Source organism: Chrysoperla carnea, chromosome 1 (genome assembly GCF_905475395.1).
Source record: "Chrysoperla carnea chromosome 1, inChrCarn1.1, whole genome shotgun sequence".
NCBI classification, from domain to species: domain Eukaryota; kingdom Metazoa; phylum Arthropoda; class Insecta; order Neuroptera; family Chrysopidae; genus Chrysoperla; species Chrysoperla carnea.
Window position 1 is genome coordinate 64,934,306 of NC_058337.1, and position 22,710 is coordinate 64,957,015.

General features: G+C 30.2%; 3 protein-coding genes across 3 annotated transcripts in view; 1 reads left to right on the forward strand and 2 right to left on the reverse strand.

Moving 5' to 3' along the window:
* Window positions 1-417: 417 nt before the first annotated feature.
* Window positions 418-2,158, reverse strand: LOC123300749 (endocuticle structural glycoprotein SgAbd-8-like). Its single transcript, XM_044883397.1, has 3 exons — window positions 2,072-2,158; window positions 787-1,274; window positions 418-729 (listed from the first exon to the last, which is right to left on the reverse strand). The coding sequence occupies exons 1-3, from the start codon at window positions 2,078-2,080 to the stop codon at window positions 540-542; spliced, it is 687 nt and encodes a 228-aa protein (XP_044739332.1). The 5' UTR covers window positions 2,081-2,158; the 3' UTR covers window positions 418-539.
* Window positions 2,159-8,528: 6,370 nt separating this feature from the next.
* On the forward strand, window positions 8,529-10,563 carry LOC123290643 (pupal cuticle protein 20-like). The gene is made up of 3 exons (XM_044870937.1): window positions 8,529-8,559; window positions 9,545-10,083; window positions 10,142-10,563. The coding sequence occupies exons 1-3, from the start codon at window positions 8,551-8,553 to the stop codon at window positions 10,377-10,379; spliced, it is 786 nt and encodes a 261-aa protein (XP_044726872.1). The 5' UTR covers window positions 8,529-8,550; the 3' UTR covers window positions 10,380-10,563.
* An 8,683-nt stretch (window positions 10,564-19,246) lies between these two features.
* LOC123305318 overlaps window positions 19,247-22,710 on the reverse strand; it is a 56,414-nt gene continuing 52,950 nt past the window's right edge. The window contains exon 3 of the mRNA XM_044887004.1: window positions 19,247-21,435. Within this exon, the coding sequence (XP_044742939.1) occupies window positions 20,263-21,435 (1,173 nt within the window). The 3' untranslated portion in view covers window positions 19,247-20,262. The remainder of the gene's footprint in view (window positions 21,436-22,710) is intronic.

Here is a 22,710-nt window from a genome sequence, read left to right on the forward strand (position 1 = left end):
AAAAATTCCAGAAAATACTTTCCAAAATTTTCGAAATTTTTAACAAGCAAATAATTGGCGACCGAAAGGCCGCCAAAATTGTGTTGGCTTTTTAAACTCATATAATTAAAAAAAAAAAAAAAATTCAAACACTAACATTCAAGACTTTCTATACAGAGTATTTCAACAAATAACTCAGTCAATTGTTTGTTATCACTTGTATTTTTATTATGATAGTTAAGAGCAGGTTATTCTTAAATCGAAAAGATGAGTGGTAGAAATACAACGTTAACCAATGATACTATGGATTTTACAGAAAAAGTAATTTAAACGTGAATTTTTCTATCGATTTGGTGATAGGTTAACTAAGGAACATGAACAATTAAACATATAATTTTTTAGAAAAATATATTTATTTTTTTATTACTTATATAAAAATTCGATTGTATTTTTACAATCAGTGCAAAATATTTACATTGTTTTTTAGACTTATTTACAATCTAAGAGCTTTTACAAAAAAGTTAAAAGCTATCATTTTTATGGCATTTCGCTATTTAAAGTTAATAATTGTATCCCGATTGAGGTGAGAAAGATGGTTTAGCTGGTCGAAAACTTGATGCTGATGATCCTTGATTGTATGAACCTTGGCTGTATGAACCTTGGTTGTATGCTCCTTGATCATAAGCTCCTGATGCATAACCACCACGAGCAGCAGCAGCGGCTTGAGCGGCAGCATTTTGTTGAATGGATCTATGAAAATAAAATTCTCTTAAAACTTGCTCAGTGAAAACTTAACTTCAAACTTACTTTAAGATGGCTTCTGGGATTGGTGGAGGGGTTGGTAAATGAGCTCCTTGAGGTTGGAAACCATTTTCATCAGCGGTGTATGTAAGTTGGATTAAGTTTCCTTGTTCGTCTGTGTAAGAGAATCCACCTTGTACAGCAATAGCTTCAGCTTCTGAGCCAACATTTTTCAATGCACCTTGTTCTTCAGCTTTAATTCCATTAGCAGTTTCATAACTGTATCTGTAGCTTCCATCACCATTGTTTTCATTTGAGTATGATAATATTGGAATATCATTATTTGGGTTTCTTGGTTGTGGGGCGAATCTAGCTCCACCAAAACTACTAGCACCTATTCCAGCACCAGCTCGAATACCAGCACCTGGAGTACCATAAGCAGGTGCAATAATACCAGCGGATGCACCGGCAGATTGAGTAGCACCGCTTGGTGGTAAATAATTGTTTTGTAAACGTCCAGCTGAACAAATAGCGACTAAACAGGCGACTAAGAACTGTAAATCACAAATCATTGACATTTTAATTTTTAAAATATTATAGATGGCTTTTTTGCAACTTTAGAAAGGGCTCAAAGATTGGCATTTACTGAAAGGATCTTTTATATCTCTTATTTTTTTAATGGGATTAAACTTTAATTTTGAGTTTGATTTAGCAACTCGATACGAAAAAAATTTACTGATTTTTTCGGTCAATCAATGTTTTCTACGCTGGTATCTCGAAGCGGGACTACACGACTATTTAATTCATCAAAAACCTTTTTTCACTTTCATTACTCTCCTATTTTCTTCATTTTGGTTATACTCAACAATATGCTGTTGCACTAAAAATAGTGCGTAATTAGCTTAAACGAAAATTGAGAAATTCACATGTTTTGTGTATTACTCATTGGAGTGTTCAAACTTCACAATTCCTCTTTGGTGGGCAAATGGCACTTTATACTAACTCCTTATTTATACTATCCCGATTTTAACATTAAAAAAATGAATTCCATCTATTCATTTTTGTAGGTACTAAAAATAGGAACCAATTATGACCCAAGTGCAGTAGTCATCGTCAGTATTTAAATTACTATATTTCCGCAGTACAAAAGTCACTATACTTCAAGGCTTTGTATGTTCAATTATTTGATATTCTTAAGTGCTTTAAGTTATCAAATATTAACATCTCCTGTGTTACACATTTAAAATTTTTGACAAAGTTCAATTGAACATGATACGAGTACAAATACAGGTAATTATCGATTCTCACTTTAATTTAGCAAAAAATATCATACAAACCAATTTTTACTTACCACTTTCATTTTAAATTAATAAAAAAAATTGAAATATCACAAAAAATATTTTATTTGTTGCAAATAAGCTCTTATTGTTTGGAGTTATTGAATGTACTCTGATTTAAACCGAAGAAGATATTCAGTTTATATACTCATAATTTTTTAGATCATCGAGGTAGGTATTTACCAATAAATTTTTTTATTACGTATTTTTGGTCCACATATGCAGTGTAATTTGTATATGTTAAACACATCAGTCAAATACATATAATTTGTTTAACATATAACTCTTTATCTTTGTTTAACAGATAAGTTTCACATATAAGTGGTAACATGTTTTTGAACAACTCTGTTTTGTATTTAGTATTAGTATTTTCAGGTAAGAATTCTAGCCCTTTTTAAAATTCATTTCAAATTGAAGGAAAAACGACTATTTATACGTCATTTATCAAGCACTTTCAGTTTTGTATTGATACAAATAGAAAAAATCAAAGAACACCTTGCACAAGAACACATTATGGAGATAGGGTTTCGGTTAAATTTACTAATATTGCGAGATTTTGTAGAGCTTGGTGTCCTGATCAGAAATCCCAAAGAGCAGAACGATGCAAAAGATAATGATTTTAAGTTATGGGTGATGGAATGTGAATAATCATTGTATAAAAGTATATGTGTTTTCCAAACATATTTAAGAAAAATATTTTTTTGTTTGAGTGTAACTGTGCGCATTTTTACACATCCAAACATATATTTTTTTTAAATACTTACGCTCACACTATCAATTTTTTTGAAAATAAAGAGTAGTTATTGACATTCCATCGCCCATAACTCGATGAGACAAACGAGAAACGTATGGATTTGATCCATCGTGCCTATTGACACTTTATGAGCGAGCTTTTTGAGAATATGAGCGAATGTAATATCAATGTAATTCCCATAAGATTTAATGCGGGATCTTAGAGAAAAAAAATTTGTAATTTGGGTTGTTTTCAACCCTTCTGGTTCCGTTGGTTAAAGTGTAACCAATTCCGTACGCGATATGTCTATCGTCGTTATGACTTTACTCGTCACAACGACGACAAACGTAACCTAACCTTACTTTACCTAATCTATATTTCGAAAACGAAATGTTTTAATTTTCAGAATTACCAATGCACACATATGCAAACAATATCGTGCAAGAAAAAATGAAACAAAAATTAAACCTAAAATTACCAACACGAGAAATGCAAAATGTTTCGAGAAAGAAAAAATAAAAACAAAAAACTAATTACAGTCAACCGGCAAGGTAGCTTACCACAAAACTAATATTTATTATTAATTACTAATACAGTTATTCATACGAAAGGCACATAGTTCCTACAGGGTGTTTCACGAAACCTCTCGTCTTCGTTGTTTGATGTTCGCCTTCGTGTATAAAGCATAATTGTTGTAATAAAGATGGAGCATCATATATTGTTTTCATAATTTGGTACTTCACCATTTTTTTTATAAACTAAGAAATCAATAGTATCAATTAACACAAATTGTAGTTATTGACCAATCATTATTTTGTTTCATCTAAAAATACAATACAAAAAGAAAGTGCAAATCATTTTAAACATTTTTGGCAACATTAGATAATTTAATGTAAAGAGGCGGCGGGAACTGCGTTTTAATGTTAATTCAATTTATTTATGATGATTCTATTAAACAATAAACATAATAATTAATCAAAAAATGATGGGGAACGGTCAACTCCCATTATTGTACTAATGTCGCAATAATAATATTTAAAAGACTATGTGATTAACACAAAAATTAAGCGAGATATGTACATTCACCTTTACCAAAAAATTTTACCTGAATATTACAAGACTTTCTTAAACAATTATCAAAGGATCAAAATCGATAAATATTTTTATTGAAATCTGAAAATGGAAAATATTTGATATCGCTACGTACAAGGATGTACAAAAAAGGAGTTTCACAACTATATGTTACAGGCGTCTACTTTCTTAAACTTTAACAATATAAGGGTATAATCGTTTTGACATATGAATGGCGAAAAGTTTTGCCGTTGAAAAATACGAAACTTTTTCTCGATTTTAATGTATTAAAAAGATGCCACGATATTCCGTATGGGAGATCAATTCCCACCGCAAGAACAATAATTAATTTAATTAACAGTTGTGTTGAACTGGTAAATGCATGAATTTTAGGAGTACACATCCTCCTAAAATAATTGCGGAGCTGATATAATTAACCGAAAAGGTGGTAAAACAGATGTTCTCTTATCAGGGAGACGCTGTTGTTTTTGATCTTCTTCTTTGTCTTTTATTTTCTAGTAATTTAATGAAGCATAAATAAGCATTGCATTTTATAAGAAAGTCTTTTATCTCAGCATAAGCAATTTCTTAGATATCTGATATATTATACGTGTTGTAGACTCTTTTATCCTAGATTTGTAAAGACAAGCCTGTTAAATTATCCTTACTCAGTTTTTATTTTTAAATTTTCTTGTAATTAAAAAAATTCAAATTCTTCTTTTATACAAAGTCAGAATTAACAAGGAAAGAATAATTTTAATAAGAATATTTCGCATTTCATCGTCCTTAACCTTTGGTAAATAAAAATTATGAAATAAAAAAGTGGTCCACGAAATTTTCTCAACATTTAATATTACATGCACAAATTATTTTATTTACTTTTTTTAAATTGCTTTTAAATTGCTTAATCCAAAATGATTCAAAAAAATTATGATATAAACGAATTAAATTAATTAATAAATTTTAGCCCAATTATATTTTAATAACACGAACAATACACTTTCATTATTATTAAAATAATAAAAAATGTTATTGATTTTAAAAAAGTGATTTATCTTATTGTTAACAATAAAAACATTTTTATTTATAATCTAAAATCAGATTTTAAAATGTTGTCTTTAATTGAAACAAAATCTTATCTAAGATTATTATATTCTTCAATTGAATATCTGTAACTAGATACGTCAATATTTCATGTGATTCTTTTCAATTATTATATAATTTGTTGATATAATTTTGGGAAAATTACATAAGTATGATTTATAGATTGTAGAAAAAGTCACAGCCAATTTCAAAACACACAGCTTTTAAAATTTTGTGTACTAGGTAAAATACTAAGTAATTCCTTAGAAAATTGACCAAAAAAGTGAGATATTTTAAATAAGTTAAAATTTTAACAAATATTGGTAACTGGTAATTTACATGCAGAATTTAATTTTATTCAGAATTAAGATGATGCTAACCAACTATATCACGTAGAGTCCCCGTCAGCATATTATGTCATAGATAAATATTTGCATAAATTCTTTTATGACTAAATTATGCTTAGCCTGAACTTTTTCCACACAACAATTTACACTTGAAAAATGATTCTCTGTGTATCTTCTTTTTTTTTGTTATTCTAATAAGAAGATTCTTAAATAACAAATGTCAAAAGTACTTTATGCGTGCTTTAATACGCTGTAATTTTCATGATCCTGCCAGACTGCTATCTATCATGGCTCTTCGGGTGCTCTATCCAGGCACCGTGAAAGAAAACGCCTTACTCATATAGAATTCGTAGAGGAAAATATTGCCAAGTTAAGTATAATCAAGAAACGTAAGAATGTCTGCGTTACATTTATTACAGACGCCATAGGCTGACGGACACCAGGCCTGGGAAATATCGTGAAGGAAATGTAGTATATTTCTGGACTATCAAACTTATTTTTATAAATCCTCAAAAAGGCAGACAAAAAGAATCATTGCTTCATTATGAGCTGACAATCTATTACTATTACGTATTATGGTATACTAAATGTTTTCTTCTTAAATTATTTTTTATAGCTTTTTTATAAATAACCTATTTAATTTGAAGTAAAATGATAATATGCAAATGTTAATAGACTTTAATTTTTGTTAGAAACAAATTGAATATAAACAAATTAATCTTTTAAATGTATAAATTCAAAATCCTGACAGCAGTATATTATTAGATACCATTATTGTTATAATTAATCTTTTATGCATATTTATAAAATATGCATAAAAATCTAAATGCAGATACACCAAGGTGGCGGTCATTAGTATAATTATTTTTCTATACAATAATTATTGATTTTTTTTAAAAATAAAATTAATGATTCATAGTTTATCAAATCAACGGGAAGTGAAAAAAACATAACAATTATAGATACATATTAGAATTTGATGGCCAAAGATATCTTTATTTTTAAAAAAGATTTTTAATAAATATCAATTACAATATTTTCAAAACATCCAAAGAATGGTTGGTTCTCAATTTGAATGATAGATGATTAAAACTCAAATAAAATGATCTATAACAATTTTTTAATTTTTTTGTCTGATGTGTTGTCTTAAACGACCTTCACAACAACTAAAAATATTATTATGATCTAAATTATTTTATTAACCAATAATTACCAATAACTATTTTAAATTTCTGTGAAGGTAACGCGAAGAAGATGAAGAAGATAGATCTGTTAAAATTTGTTATGGACGTCAGGCGACCTCCATATAAGCATTCTTTAATCGGCTGTAATCGGAGTTATTCAATCATGTTTTGTTGTTATTCCAAAAATGTTTACTATACTTATCATTATTTCAAAAAATAGTCAAAAAGTCACAAAAAATTAAAGATTGTACTTTGATATTTTCACGGCTGTTATACCCGCTCAGTATTCAATGATATTCATTTGAAAAAAAATTAAAAAAGGAATTTAAACCACCCAGAGTATTTGGATGTACATATAACCTATCTTTAATGGAAATTCTTGAAAGCTCCGAGAAAAACCAAAGAAATTGTACAGTAAAGTAAGTGTCTCTGTGTAAATATCCCATATAGAAATGTGACAAAGCTTATTATCGTCGAAAAAAATAAATAACCCATAAATTTTTTATGAATGTGAATCGAACATTTAGAAATGATCAGCTAATATCGGTCTAGCCAAATCATTTCGAATGAAAAGCAGTACAGGAACTTTAAAAAAAATTTAGAGTTATGGATCGCTGAATGTGAAAGTTTAATATTACTTATAGGTGGGAAATGAGATAGATTGAAGTAACAGAACAAACTAAATTAACTTTACCTGTATTCCTTAACTTTATATTTCAATTCAGTGACCTGAAAAAGCTTTATTTTTTCTTATTTACTTATTTTGTGGAGCTTGTTTTTTCTAAATAGATCAGACCCTGAGTTGTTAATGAAATGATCCAACATACACAAAATTAAAAAATTGGAAAATTCATTGCAATCTCAACGCCTGTTGTGAAGGATCTGGGACTAGTCTTGATGAGAAGGGAATGTTAAAAGGAAAAATATAAAGCTTTGCTATTGAACATGTCCCAGGTTTTTTCCCTGTGCACAAACAGTATTCAAAAAATGTATCCAAAGGATAACTCTGCCAAAAAGGGGCAAAGTTTTATTTCCATTCACTCGTAATGAGTAGACTATCTAGCACTTCTACTTTACTTACTTCTGAATGCAAAATATATTCTTTACTGATTTTTAATTTAAAGAACTCCCCAAAATTCATACAAGTAATTTTTTCATTAATTGCTGGCACATACAATCTTTTTTGTCGACATTTTTTATTAACATAAATTCCTCCCTCAAAACGTATGTGATCGTGAGCTTGTTGACATAAACTTTCAACTGTAAACATCCCAAAGTAAAAAGATGTTAAATCTAGTCATTTATGATCCAGCCACCTCGAACTTTCGTAATTGATCTTCCCATACTTAGATAATGAAGTTAAATGTCACTATCTCGATTATACTTTGCACTTATGTAGCGATCTGATGTAGAGCTACCAAGCGTTCAATACTTTTAAAATCTTGCTCAAAAGTGAAAATGCGTTTTTTCTTAGTGAGGCATTCAAGTTTGTAATCTCTAAATAGTCAGCTGCCAAACTGGCTTGGTTTAATAACACTTCATTGCAAAAATAGTGTAAAATTCAAGTCTTTCGTGAACATCCATTATGTAATTTGAGTAAAATTTTCATAAACTTTTATCATTACGAAAATAACGTAAGTTCAAGGGTTATCAGTCTTGTATACCATAAATTGCTATTACATTATGGTCTATATACAGAGGTAAAAACAATTTAAAATAAATATGCAACACCTTTTATAATATGCATTAACCCATCAAAAATTTACATAAATGTTACTCTTACACACCTTAGAAATAATTTTTTTAGCATAGACTGGACTGATACAATTAATACTCCCACCGCTACGATAATTCTAAATAATTACTCTTATTAGTAATCATATAGGTACCCAAAATTTATAATAAAAAAATATTTTATTGGTAAATAGATGATTTGAAAAAATTGTATATAAACTGAATATCATCTTCATTTTAAATCAGAGTACTCCAATAACTCAAAATAATAATTTTATTTTTAACAACAAATAAATTTTGTGATTGTTTTGAGTTTTTTTGTTTTTTGGATTAATTGAAAAATGAAAGTGGTGAGTTTGGAAAAATTGATAGAAAATTGTGTTCCTTTAAAAACGATTAGTTTGATTAATTTCGGGAAAATGCCAAATATCGTTTAACTTTATATTTCGGTATTCAGTTTATTCATTTTCGTACTTTGGATTTCAAAAGTATGTCCACAGTATAAAAAATATATTATTGTCTTATTAATGTGAACCTATTCTAAAAAGAAAAGTAAAACGACAAACTTCTTTTTATAAATATCTTTTACTAAAAAATTTACGTTTTAACTCAAGTCACCATTACGATGAAAAAAAAATTCACTTCGTTCCTTTTTCGGAAACTTTACGAGGGTCATCAAATTACGAGACACATCTACTGACATTCTTTCGATTAAATTACTTACAAAGAAACGTATAATTTTGAATTTGAATGTTTATAATTGTTCATTATTGTATAAAATACATCTTTCGTATATTATTTCGTATTTTGTTATACGTCGAAACAATCGGGTTGGTATCCCCAGAAATTTTGTCAACCCTATCGCTGTTTATGGTGGTTACAAGTAGCTACGTATATTATTTAACAAAAATTTAGAATCTTCTTCTATAAAAGTTCACTACATTGAGCTACAGTCACGTCGCTTAGAAAAATTCTGGGAAATTGAGCAATGATATCAATCGACGAATCAATACTGTCTTATGAGAAACTCTCCTAAGACTTATGAGGTACTATCTCCTAAGATATCGAATTTCGCTTTTATATAAATATATATTAAACGACATAAGAGATGGGATCGAGACATACATCGAGATGGGATCCATCTCGATGTATACTGTATATATAGGGTTTTCGGGCGAAAGAGTTTTAGTTAACAAACCAAATTCCTGCTTCTGTCACCATTATTGTTCGAATTAAAATTAGAGAGAATAATACGTCTTTCTACTATTATTGCAATTGAGAATCCTATTAAAACACTTTTCGATACTTTTGTTCATCCAATAACTTTTTTTGCAGTTTTTATTCGTCACATTCGTCGCTGTGTGCTCAGCTGCACGATTAGAAAATAATTATTTACCACCAAGTGGTGCTAGTCAATCAGGTGGTGCTTCCGCTGGTATTGTAGCACCTGTATATGGTGCACCAAGTGCTGGTAGCCGAGGAGGTAGTTTCGCTGGAAACTTTGGCAGTCGTGGTGCTGGTAGCGCTTTTGGCGCTGCATCTGGTAATGCTTTTGGTGGTGCATCAGCTTCATATGCTCCAAGACCAAGAAATCCAAATAATGATATTCCAATCCTTTCCTACTCAAACGACAACAATGGTGAGGGAAGCTACAGATACAGTTATGAAACTGGTAATGGAATCCGTGCTGAAGAACAAGGTGCATTGAAAAATGCTGGCTCACAAGCTGAAGGTATTGCTGTACAAGGTTCATACTCATATACAGACGAACAAGGAAACTTAATCCAAGTAACATACACCGCTGACGAAAACGGTTTCCAACCACAAGGTGCTCATTTACCAACTCCACCACCAATTCCAGAAGCTATCTTAAAGTAAGTTATAATTTTTAATCAAAACCAAATTATTTTAAATAATTATTCTTCTTTTTAGATCAATCCAATTAAACGCTGCTGCAGCTAGTAGCCGTGGAGGTTCTTATGACGATGGTTCATACAATGAAGGAGCTTACTCCCAAGGATCATCTTCTCAAAGATCATCTTCCCAAGGAGCATACTCCCAAGGATCGTCTTCCCAAGGAGCATACCGTCAAGGTTCATATAGCACAGGTTCAGCTGGATTCCGTCCTTCAAGACCATCATTCAATCCACAAACAGGATACAACTATTAAAATGAAGCTTTTTAAAAAGCTTTTAATTTTAATTTAAAAGCTAAGTAAATTGTAAATAATTTTTAATGTATATAAATTTAATCGTGCAATGTTTCACTGATTACCGACAAGCACATACTAATTTAATGTTGACGACGATTTAAAAAATTTTTAATTAATAAAGATTTATATATTTTTGTATCAATTTTAAATTTTATTCAAATTATCTACCACTTCGAGCTTTCTTTTTCAGGAAGATATGTTTCAGAGACATAGGCGAAAATAAACCGACTCTGAAATAAAATTTTCAAGTAGATACTTTTTAACGATTTAATAATGTAATTAACATATTCTATTCAATCTCTTGAATAATCAACGTGATATTCGAAACTTTTTTATTATTTTCGTTCTTATCAACCAGTGTATATCCTTTTTTTCTACTGCTAAAGAGATACATATATTTTACAGCAATTTTATAATCGAAGAAATTTTTATTAAGAATCTCTCGCGATCACATTCACTGGTATTCGGATAAATTGTCGAAACAGTCCAAACAGAGATAAGTACATCATAGTATTACGTAGTATTATGGTAAGAACGGAACTGTATGGAACCATGGTATCATTATATATTTATTTGTTATATTGAGAGAAATGAGAGAATAGGGAGGGAAATGCAAGATGTAGGAATACTTTATTATTTTAAAAAATTAGTACAGACTGTAAATTTAGTTAAATGACCAAAATATACTAAAGATACTTAACCGAAGAGTTTTTCTCGTTATTAAGGATACGTGTCGAAGTTTTTCGATTTTGCCGTATGTTTCAAGCAATTTCACGTAGATTTCCGAAAATCGAATCTTTCTAGCATGCCTAGAAGTCTTTAGAATTTGTATAGGTCAGTCAGTGAGTTACTTCAGTTATGGCGCTAACCGCCCGCTATCTCAAAACGGTTGAGCGCATGAAATAAAATATGTCGTAAGTTTTATGCTCAACTTTTTTATAACAGATGTTAACATCATTAGAGCAATAGAATCCGAGTTAATCTTGAAAAACTGATTTTTTCTTATCTTTGACCTTGAACAACTTACGACGCAGAAACGAGATTTTATGAGACTTTTGAGAATAATTTTAGAACGCTATAATGAACGAAATAGAACGCTATACGAAAATTCAGCTTATTATCTCTCATTCCAAGGTTGACCCTATTTTTATTATAAAGTGATTAGTTTAATATACTTTTACCTGTGTAAAACAAACCCTACCCCTGTTTCGAGTGTTATGGAAGGGGGATAAGTGAGAGTAAGGGAGGTGAAAGCTATAACGCGGTGGTATTTACCAGTATCATTGTCATTATATAGCATATATTCAGGTACTGTATATATATTTTAAATTTATACCTTTGTGTAAGAGTGACTATCCTTCTTTACTTACATGACGTAAAAAAACAAAAGATCATACAATTAACTAATTATTTGTTTTCACTTGTTTATTATAGGTTTCAATAGTCTATAATTTTCAAGTTACAAATAGACACGTAATTTTTATTGCAATTAAATAGCGAATTTTGAAAAATTGTTTCAAACAGAAAAAAAAACTGTTTTTTAACATCTAAAAATATAATAAAATAATATTGTGTAAAACACCCATCAAAAGACGGTGTCGCAAAGATGTTTTTGGTAATTCAAGATAGGAGGATCAAGAATAGGTATAGGAAAATGATTACATCATTATATAAAGTGGATCAAAACAAAATCTTGGATAGTTGTGCACCGGGTAAATAAAGTTTGAATACTTGATATTGAAATTTATAAAATCAAATGAAAAAGATGAGAAGAGAAAAGAAGTTTTCATAAGTATATGTGTTGAACACTGAACCTAACGAGAAAAGAAAGTATTGTGGAACGAAAAGTGACATTACTAAGTTGTCATGCTCTTTTTTTATGCCAGTTTATACGATATAGACTTTTGAGCCTAAACAAATTACATAAGACAACGTTGCATAGGGGTATGGGTTCGTCTTGGCACTATAACTAACCTCGAATATGTTTACACCTTGGTTGGTACACCTTGCAAGAGTTACTATCACTGGAGTTTAGTGACAACGTGCATCATAGTGCAATTTGAACTAACCATAAATTATGTCACATCAAATTTACGGTTTTTAGCTCCGAGTCAACTTCTTTCAAAAAAATGATCCTTTAGATTATGTATTTAAATTTTAAGTACATAAGAACGTAAGTCCATTGAATATTTAAAATTTCCATATTGTAAATGGTGGGGACATTTATTTACACTGCTTGTTTTATTGTCAGTCTAACTAGTGCAGTAGTATTATACAGACCAACATTTATCTGTAAACAGTGTATACCGTATATATCACCAGCTGAGAGTAATAATATTCACTACCAATTTAGTGAATGATTGAAGGTCACTGACGTACAAAATGTATACAAAGAAAAAGATCGGATAGCATCTTTAATACACACTATTTTTTTAAATAACAGTAATGATGCATCCAGCCAGTCAGAATATAAAAGAGCGCACTTGCTTCAAATTTACAAATTATTACATAACCTATACCAAATGTCAGTGCACTGAATCACTCTTGACAGACTCACTACCCAATCTATAACATACCTAAATATAATTTTTTTGTATGTACATAATAATTATTATTACTTAATCAAATAAAATTGGAAAAAGTAATGTACTTTTTTATGTCTGCCATCAAATTTTAATAAATAAATATTGTGTCAAAATAATAAGTACCTACCGATTAGAATCATTGCAATTATTTTCACGCAAGTTTGTAATTAATTGAACACCGTCTTCATATGTCATATATTTGTCATTGAAAATTATGTGGTAAGTTTATACTATAAAATTTCCATTCTATAGACTGACTTTTTGAGTAAAATATTTATTTAAGTATGTGAAAACCAACCGTTACCCATCGGATTGCTTTGGTCTTCCATACTCAGCACCCTACGTATAGAAAATGAGGTGCCGTGTGCTTTGGGTTCGCTCATTAAATATATTCTCTGTTAGGTGCATTGGAAGTTAAACGCTATTTGTTATCTTGCGATGGAACTATGGTCGCAACTCCATAGACTCAAAAAAAAATCTAAATTGACTTTAATGAATTAGCTTAGTGTCTTTACTTGCTCTGGTATTTGTTTATATGTTAGTTTTTTCTGAAATTGGCTTTTAATTAATTGATCGATTCTATATCTTAAACATCTGCGTTGTTGAAGGTAAGAACTACAGACTCAGATAAAGTTCTGAATAATTTAATAAGTTTGTCATCATTTGCCTAGCCTATGCTCTCTCTATAATAGATTACTTATAATATATTAAATGCATTAAAATTTTATTATAAAAATACATCGTTTAAGACAAAGAAAAGTTAAAACGAAAAACTACTGATATTTAAATCACCCTAAGCTAAGTGAATGCAAAAACATCGTTTAAAATTTAAAATTTAAAACTAAAAAATACCTTACCTAAAAAAGGCCTTTAAAACTAAAAAATACCTTACCTAAAAAGGAAATGTATAGCACACGAATTAAGATTACACCGGAAACAGTTATTTTATACGGAATATCCTTTCTAATGACCAATGAACGTATGTCAAAATAGGTCAGTTCATAGACCTCATGGAAAAGATTATTACGGGTAGATTGAGAAAAATGTTTTTAGAGATAGATTCTTAAAGTTGTCGATTGTTGGGTGCCTAGTTTCCCGATGAGGTGTCACAGACGGAAATCTAAAGAGTTTTTTTCAAGATCTTTCGATGTCAATGCTTTTAAAATTGCGGTATTTTTTAAATTTGTTTGGGGGCGACGCGACGGTCATATCAGTTGGGTAACCTACAAAGAAAAGGATTGAATACCTGTCTTTTAAACCGAAGTTTCTAATGATCGGCCAACTTATTCTTGCTGTTGAGTAACGGGGAATAGCCGTGCAAAATATGTTTTCTCAAGATCTAGACGTTGCCAATAGTTTTTACACTTGAATAATCGAGAATTGAGACAACTTTTGTTCAAAATTTTTGGTTATTACGATGATTTGCCTCAAAAGACGACATTGACACTTTCGCGGTTTGACTTACTTCAAAGAAGCTGAATTTGAGAATTTCAGTTTGATGGGAAATCTGGAATTTCAGTCAGCAAGGTGACGAAGCATCCGATCGCTGTCGAATAAATTGAGCTAAAAACAAACCGTTACGGAAACAGCTGTCTTTAAACATCTTCGTACAATACTTACTAAGTTTAAAGAAGATATACTGCCCAAAACCTCTATACGACCCCTGCTTATTTCTGCAAATTTTCCCAGTTTGTGGAAAGCGCCTTTCAACAATTCATCACTATTCTTGATATTTCCATCTTAAATGCTATGTATTCCAATACAGTTTTAGTAAACTACAACATCCCTTGGTGGTCTGTTATTGTTGCTTAAGTAATTTGTTGCATCTCTTACAGCGCAGATTTCAACCTGCAATATAGTGTAACGTAGATTTCCATACTGCAACCATCTCTTGAATGTCAAGCACCTCTGAGTAGGTGCCTACGTCAGCTCTTGTTAGGGTTGCAAAGACATCATATATTGATGTCTCTTGTTCTTCAAGTACTGAATAATTCAGCCAATCCTCTATTGAGAGCATGTATATGTTCACATTTTCCTTTATATTATTCCTTGCGTCCATATAGCACCTTAGCAGACTAAGATGTCCCAGATTTTGACAAACTCCGTCTCTCTGCCTACATCAATTTTAGATCATATATTTTAATAGATAAGCCCAACGTATACCAAGTATGTATATTTTGGCTTCACAGAGTAGATTAACAAAGACAAAAAAACAATATTCAAACAGCTGACATATCGTATTGACGGAAGTCAGCTGCTTCAATAGTTACTGTTTGTATAATTAATTCTGTATTAAAGTTCTAAAAAATGGTTAGTAGTTGTTATATTTGCAAGAAATATTTGTATCACAGGTTAGTAAAGTTTAATTATTAAATATTATTTATTAAATGGCAGTTATTATGTTGTAAATACATGCCAGAATATTATGTTGTATATTAAGACATGCGCATTAATAACCATGCTTTTGCATTTATTATCCTTGTCAATCTACTTTGAGGCGTGAGGGATACACAAATTTGTATTCCTGAATAGTAAGGATAGAACTAGACTACAAAATCATTTTTAAGGGAAAATTATACTTTGCGTAAATAATTTTTGACAACTGTCCGAAACAATAGCAAATCGATGAAAAGGCCTATAACTCGGTGTCTGATTCCATAGATGAACAGTATAAAAAGTGTACATTGATCATCCATTAACTTATTCTGAACTCTATAATTCCTTCGAAATACACAATCTATCGCACGAAAATATAGTCGTAGGAATTTGTTATAAATTTTGTAATCAACACAATATTTATACCCCAAAATAATTAATTAATATCACACAAAACTTACGCAATAGTAATATTAATTTTTTCTTTGGAATAACCTTGAAAATGAAACAAATACATATGCACACATAACAAAAGATAAAAGTTAACGGATGTAACACGCATGAAATAAGAAATCTCCTACGTTACACATACGTAGTAGTGAATACAATTTGTTGAGTTTAGTGCTTATTATACCATCTATCAGTTCATATTATAAACTTACATCAAAGAGTATCTTTGACTTACATTATCTAGTTTAGTGCAGAATATAGTCTGTATTCTTTGGTTTAGTTGTTGAATGCTATGTTTGAATGAAATGTGACCTGATGGCTCTCATTGTCGGAATTTTTTCTTTATCGGTATCATTTGGTCACTCGCAGTTCTTCATATTTTTTGCATTATCAAAATATATTAGCATGCACCTTTTGTAGAATTTTTCTAATTACTTAATCGCTATCGATTAGTCATTGGTTAGTCGATCCACGATTTGTCGTTTCATCAATTAATTTAAAACATAAAATAGTTTTGGTAGTTTATCAAATTTTGTTTTGGACTATATAGATTTTTTAAAATATTTTTATGTTGATTTAATGAATGTTGACTTATAAAATTCTATCAACAATAGCTTTTTAATACATTTCTACCATCTGTGAACGAGAAGCTGAACTACGTAAAGAAAAATGCTAAATAACAGGAAACCGAATATTACTTAAAGACTAATATTAAAAAAAAAGGGCAATGGTTAGAAAAAAATTTTTTGAAAATTATAAAATTCTGAAAAGTTTTGAATGACCAACCGTTGAAAAATATTGACCACTCATAACCAAACGATTGCGATAAAGAAAATGGAGAAAATCCAACAATGAGGGCCACCGGGTAGTACCTGATTTAATGCATATGAATGGGACAAATGGTAGATAAATGACATTTAATCTGGTATATGAATGTTTTACTAGATGTCACTGAAGGTATACATCCTTTACTAGTTTCGATAAAAAAGACTTGTGGAGCTCCAATTGTACACAAGTTTTAAATTCACATGTTGAAAGCTAACGTGTAGGGCGCCACTTTCATATAAGTTGACAGTGAGCTAACCCCGGTTCCATAGAGATAAAACCATAGAGGTGTAAAGACACAGGAAACGCATTAAGTGAATTCTTGACTGCAGTTAGAGATAGAAAGAGACTGAGACATAGGCTTCTTCCTACTCTGTCTCTCAGCCAATATGGTTATATCCAAAGAGATTATATATATAGAGTGCGCATTCGATGAAATTCATGTTCCGATATTAGAAAGAGATACAAAGAGAGTTTTGGTATAGTTATCTCTACTATAGATAGTAGATACATTATAGAGAGCTCTACCTTAGATCAGAGGCTGTCTCTTTCTAAAGTTGGCACAACTTTTAAACACAGAAAGTAAATGATCCGTGCAGTCTATTATTTCTATGTCTAAGGTTATATCTTATTCACACAGAGCTCCACATTATAGATACATCACATTTTTTTCGGTTAAATTGGGATATTGAAATCTTCTTCATAAAAACTCCGGGATTTTCTGCCGTTTATAGTAAACAAAGAGGGTATAAAAAAACTAACACAATAAATACTTTTATATTTATAATATAACTTAAAATACTATTCTAATTATTAAAAACTAACAAAACTTACCTAATAATTTAATGTATTTGACCGAATTTTTAATGTCATTATTATCTTTTAACATGGCACAATATGAATATGCTATGCTCTTAGATCATCTATTATTTTTAAATGCTATGCTTTATTATTAAGAATAGCATTCATATATAAAATATGGAAGTGGTAGCATCTTTCTATGTTCCTGTTATAGGTGCTTACCTTATATATATTTATAATCAACAATCCAAATTAATGTTCCAATAAAATACTTATAATTTTTATGTAATTGGACTGCCAAGTCCGTTTAAATAAATAAATAAATAGAATTAGCATTTATTATGGGCTTCTGTTGTCACATATTTAACACCACGTATAATTAATTACTCATTATTTTTTTATTCTTAACCAACAATTAACCAGCGAATTTGTAAACATTCTTTTCTGATTTATATTAACTCTACACTTATCTAACAGATGGTGTCTGTAGTAGATAAAGCATTGCTTATGTCTTATTAGTTCTGTAATTTTCAACAGATGGCGATAGTAATTTCGATTTTCATTTGGTATATGTATATCCATATATCTATAAGTATACATTGTTGTATCTTTATTTTAGATTAGTCGGACATCAGGACAATGTTCCTTTTAATAAAATATAAATTTTTGATATGCTACTAATTGCAATTGCTACTAAATTTTCGGGGTTTTGACGCTTTTTGTGTAAATTTTCCTTGTCTATCACAAAAGGAATATGTACCTACGACCTTGTTAAACCAATTTTATGAGGAAGGAGCTAAGGCAAATAAATGAAGCAACGAATAAAAATTAATGTTGTTTTTATTTTTTTTATAATTAAACTATTTTTTAATAATAGAAAACTATTTACACATGAATGAAAAATAATCTGAGAATTATTCTTCATGTTTTAATTGACTTTGTAACCAGACTCCATTAGCTATATTAGGTAAATATAATATTAAAAAAAATTCAAATGGACAATGATTCCCAAAGTCAATTTACAAAATACTTAAAGCTAAGGACTGTGTTCGTATTAATTTATATTTCGTACTAATTTAACTAGATAACTTTCTCTTTTTTGTTTTTTAGTCACTAGCCAGAACTTAATTACATACAAGGTTAAAGTTTTTATTCCTAAATGATTTACTTCAAATTAATTATGTATTACCAATTTTATTAAAAATGATATATTTTGGCACGATTCTGTTGAAGAAATTCACATGAACAATAATAATATTACAAATTTTGTTGTTATTGTTTGTTACGTTTTAGTACTAGGTCAGAACCACACCTATTTTGAATTTGTATTTCTTTAATAAAAATTATATCAAACGTGTTAAGAAACCAGCCTTCGTCAATCCAAATAAGGTTACTTGATTCGCGTTATATAAGCGCAGTAGCATTTATCTTATTACTCCCACATATGTTATGGCTAATATTTAAATCAGTGTATTTCTTATTTATGAAATAGACTATTTAAAAATAATACTGTATTTCCATTTCTTTTTCTGCAATATTTTGTGTGGGCATTATTTAATTTATATTTTAATTATTATTGCGAAAACAAACATCAAGGGAGGTAGAAACATTTATAGCTTTGAAAAGCCGTTTTTCAGATCACTATAATTGATGAGAGTGGGAACTCTAAAGCTTCGAAATAATCTTGAGTGGGAAAAGTGATTTTTACTGGCGTTTACCTACAATTACTTAAAAACTTAAACACAACAATTAGGTTGGCTTACACTCAATTCTAGTAGGTCGATTTGGTTCAAGAAAAAAAGCTGGAACAAATTTTTTGTCCTTGTCGTTAGAACGAGTTTTTGCAATTTAATATGACAGAATATAATTTTTTCAATTTAAAATGAACAATTTTCGAGAGAAAATGGTTAATGAAAATTAAATGAAAAATGAAGGTTCGAGTAAAGAAATATATTTCCGATGAAGTTGTCCAGCAACGGGAAAAATATCTCCTTTTTACATTTAAGTAGGAAGGTAATTTTTTTTTCAGTTATCTATATGATCAAAAATAGATACGCACACAACAGCGAAATAATTAAAAATACTGCGATTTTTATCTTTTGTAATTTTTCAGGATGGTGCATAAGGAATTGTTTTATGTCGGTTTTCAGGTAACAGCTCAGAAACTCCACTTCTAAATTGACTTCGAATCTGCTTGGATTACTTCAGTTTAATATAATGTCACGTCAAATATACTTTACATAATCAAATCCGTGAAAACAATTCATTAAAGTAGCGCTTGAGTAATTTTACCGAGAATTCCGAGAGTTAAAGAGTATAAACCTTTATATGAACCAATGCAACGCAAGCGTCAATAATCATATTTCATTGCTTTAGAATCTTCAAAGAATTTCTAACCTTAACACCTCATAATAGCTATTATTCATGTTTTAACTAGTTTATAATGAAAAATATATTTGGAGTCGATAGTGACGAAGGATTAGCTGAATTTTTCGTTCGGTATCGTTTTTATAACTAATTATATAATTATAAGCACAGGAAAAGGATAATTTATATTTTTGCTAGTAGCTGATAAAATCAGCTGAAATTTCACTTACTTTAGAATTTCATACAATATCGTAAGTACTGGAATTAAGTGAAGGGAAATATTACGGGCAAGACAAGGGCAATAAATTAAAAAAATGGTTAAATGACAACACTCTTCTCAAAACATTCAAATTAAATCCATACACACAAACATTATCTAAAATTGAAAAAAAAATTGTTAATGGCTTCGAATCAATTTAGAATTTCTATAAGATAATTTAGTACGGTCTTGGATCATAAGGTGTCGCATCAAAACCAACATAACGATTATTTTTTCTGTGTGTGAATCCAGTTTTAGCTCCTGCATTATAATACACAACTCTTCGTATACCAAATGGATCAATATATCCAAAACTTCCATGTCTATCATTATCCGGTAATGTTTCTTCTTCATGATACAATCGTGGTAAATAGTATCTAAAGCCATTGCGGGTAACTGAAACTCCATCATATTCTTGATATTGTGGTGTGTAGCCATTTCCAATTTGATTATACCCCTTATTCGAGGGCGCAGGTGGTTTACCTCCAACTTGATATGCCCATTGATGCTCATTATTTGGATTGCCAGTGTATTCCCCTAAATCTTGATATGGATCTGAAATATATTGAGGTTTTCTTGGTGGGAATCGTGGTGTGTATGGAATAGAATTTGGACTTGCAAAAGGTCTTGGGGTTGACGAACCGTAGCGAGGAGTACTGGAAGGTGAATAAGTACTAGAAGGTAAATAAGTGCTGGAAGGCAATGGTGGTGCTAAGGTTGTTGAAACAGGCAGGTACGTACTACTTGGGGGAGGCACTGTTGTTGAATAACCTCCACCGATCAAAATAGCTTCTGTACTATCAATTGGTGATGGAGTTGTGGATCCATAATACGATGAATCCGTTGTTGATCCACCTCCAAAACCATTATGTACAATTTCAACACGTGGAATGGATAAGGGTGATTTCGTACTCGTTTCGATTGAATTCGGTGATACTCGTACATAGCTAGGTGTAGCAGTGGGCCGTGGTGAGATTGTTGAAGATTCAATTCCAGGTGATACAAGTATTCCATTTTGAGCCGGTACATTTTTACTAACTGCTACAGCTTTTTGTATTGGTTCATTTTGTCCGACAAATACCATTTTGGATTTTAATATTCGATAACCTTCACGGTCAGCAATATAATCTTGTAAGCGTAAATAACCATTTGGGTCTACCCAACCGGTGGTACCAACTACTGTGCCATCTTGTAAACGTTTTTCTTTGCGATATTGCCCACTTATTGTTTGGTACCGAAAGAATCTTTCAGGCCCTTCATCAGTTTGTATATGGTATTGTGTATTTGGTGTGTCATTCCAACCGCTATTGGCACCTTTTGATGGATGCGAAACAAAGGCTACCATAAACATCTGAAACAATTAAAATAAAAAGTTAGTTACAAACTTAATTTTGATTGATATTTTTTAGTTAAATCTAATATTTATACAAGAATGTGTAAGAATCTTAATAGGTATTGGTATCTCGAATTAATGGACAACAAGCACATGCAAACATTTTTCGAGTGAAATGATTCACCAGGAAGCATGTTGAAAAAGATGCTCCAACATGTAAAAGTAACTTTAAGCACCATGACGTCAGTTTTGCGCGATACAGGTGAGTACAGGTGAGAATATGAGTGTCACACCCCGTGGTGTCTCACTCCTGCACCAGCAAATACGTACGGCGTTGCTGAATACTAACTCTGCATAAGCGAAGTACATAAATGGCGTGCAGAATTAAATCACATAGGGCTTTGGAAATTGACGGAACATCACGGAATTGACGGAACAAAAGTTTTAGCATGAGTTTGTAATCTATAAACACATCTAAGGTTTTATGGTAAATTAAAATTTTTTTGTTTGTTTTGAAGATACTAACAAGCTTACTCCAGTTTATTATTTACATGCAAATTTGTAAGAGCTAAAATTCTTGCTTTTGGGCTTGTTTATAAAAATCATCAACTGGTAGAAAAACATTTTTTCTATATTTTCTTAGTAAATATCACAAGCTTCCTTACACCTTAAGCAACAAACCAGTATATTTAGTCAATTTAGTTTAAAAATCGACTTTTATAGTTAGGCGGTATTTACAAATATAGCAGAATACCGTGCGTAGATTACACAATTAGGTACATACACCCAAAGTGCTTCATTTTAATTTTTACTGATTATGGGTAAATTTGATTTGATTTTAAATTTTGGATTTTATTCAAGTTTTTTCTAGAAAACTATTTCTTCTTTGAAAAGGGACAAATATCTTATGTAGTTAATGATGAAGTCTACTTGATAATCGAAATACGTCATCATATATAAAAGAAATACATATTAATTTATAATTATTATATGAATATAAAAATTTCACACTCTAATTAACAATTCAATTGGGTTTAAAAATTCATTGTCGGTTTTAAAATAATTTATGGTAGTAAGTTATATCATCTTTATAGCAAAAAAAAAAAAAAAAAACTAGAACTGATCAGGTGTATACAAACAATTGTAATTATTTCTTCTATTTACGTAATCATTACCGGTAAAACTTGTATAAATTCAATAAATTCTTGTATAAATTCAATCATTTACTATTAAATAAGAATAAAATAATAAATCTACAGGAAATAATAATGCATAAATTTCCTTAATGTCGAT

Coding starts and splice junctions, on each gene's coding strand:
- LOC123300749 (XM_044883397.1), bottom strand. Junction 730..786: donor ATCCCAGAAGCCATCTTAAA/GTAAGTTTGAAG, acceptor TTATTTTCATAG/ATCCATTCAACAAAATGCTG.
- LOC123290643 (XM_044870937.1), top strand. Junction 10,084..10,141: donor ATTCCAGAAGCTATCTTAAA/GTAAGTTATAAT, acceptor TCTTCTTTTTAG/ATCAATCCAATTAAACGCTG.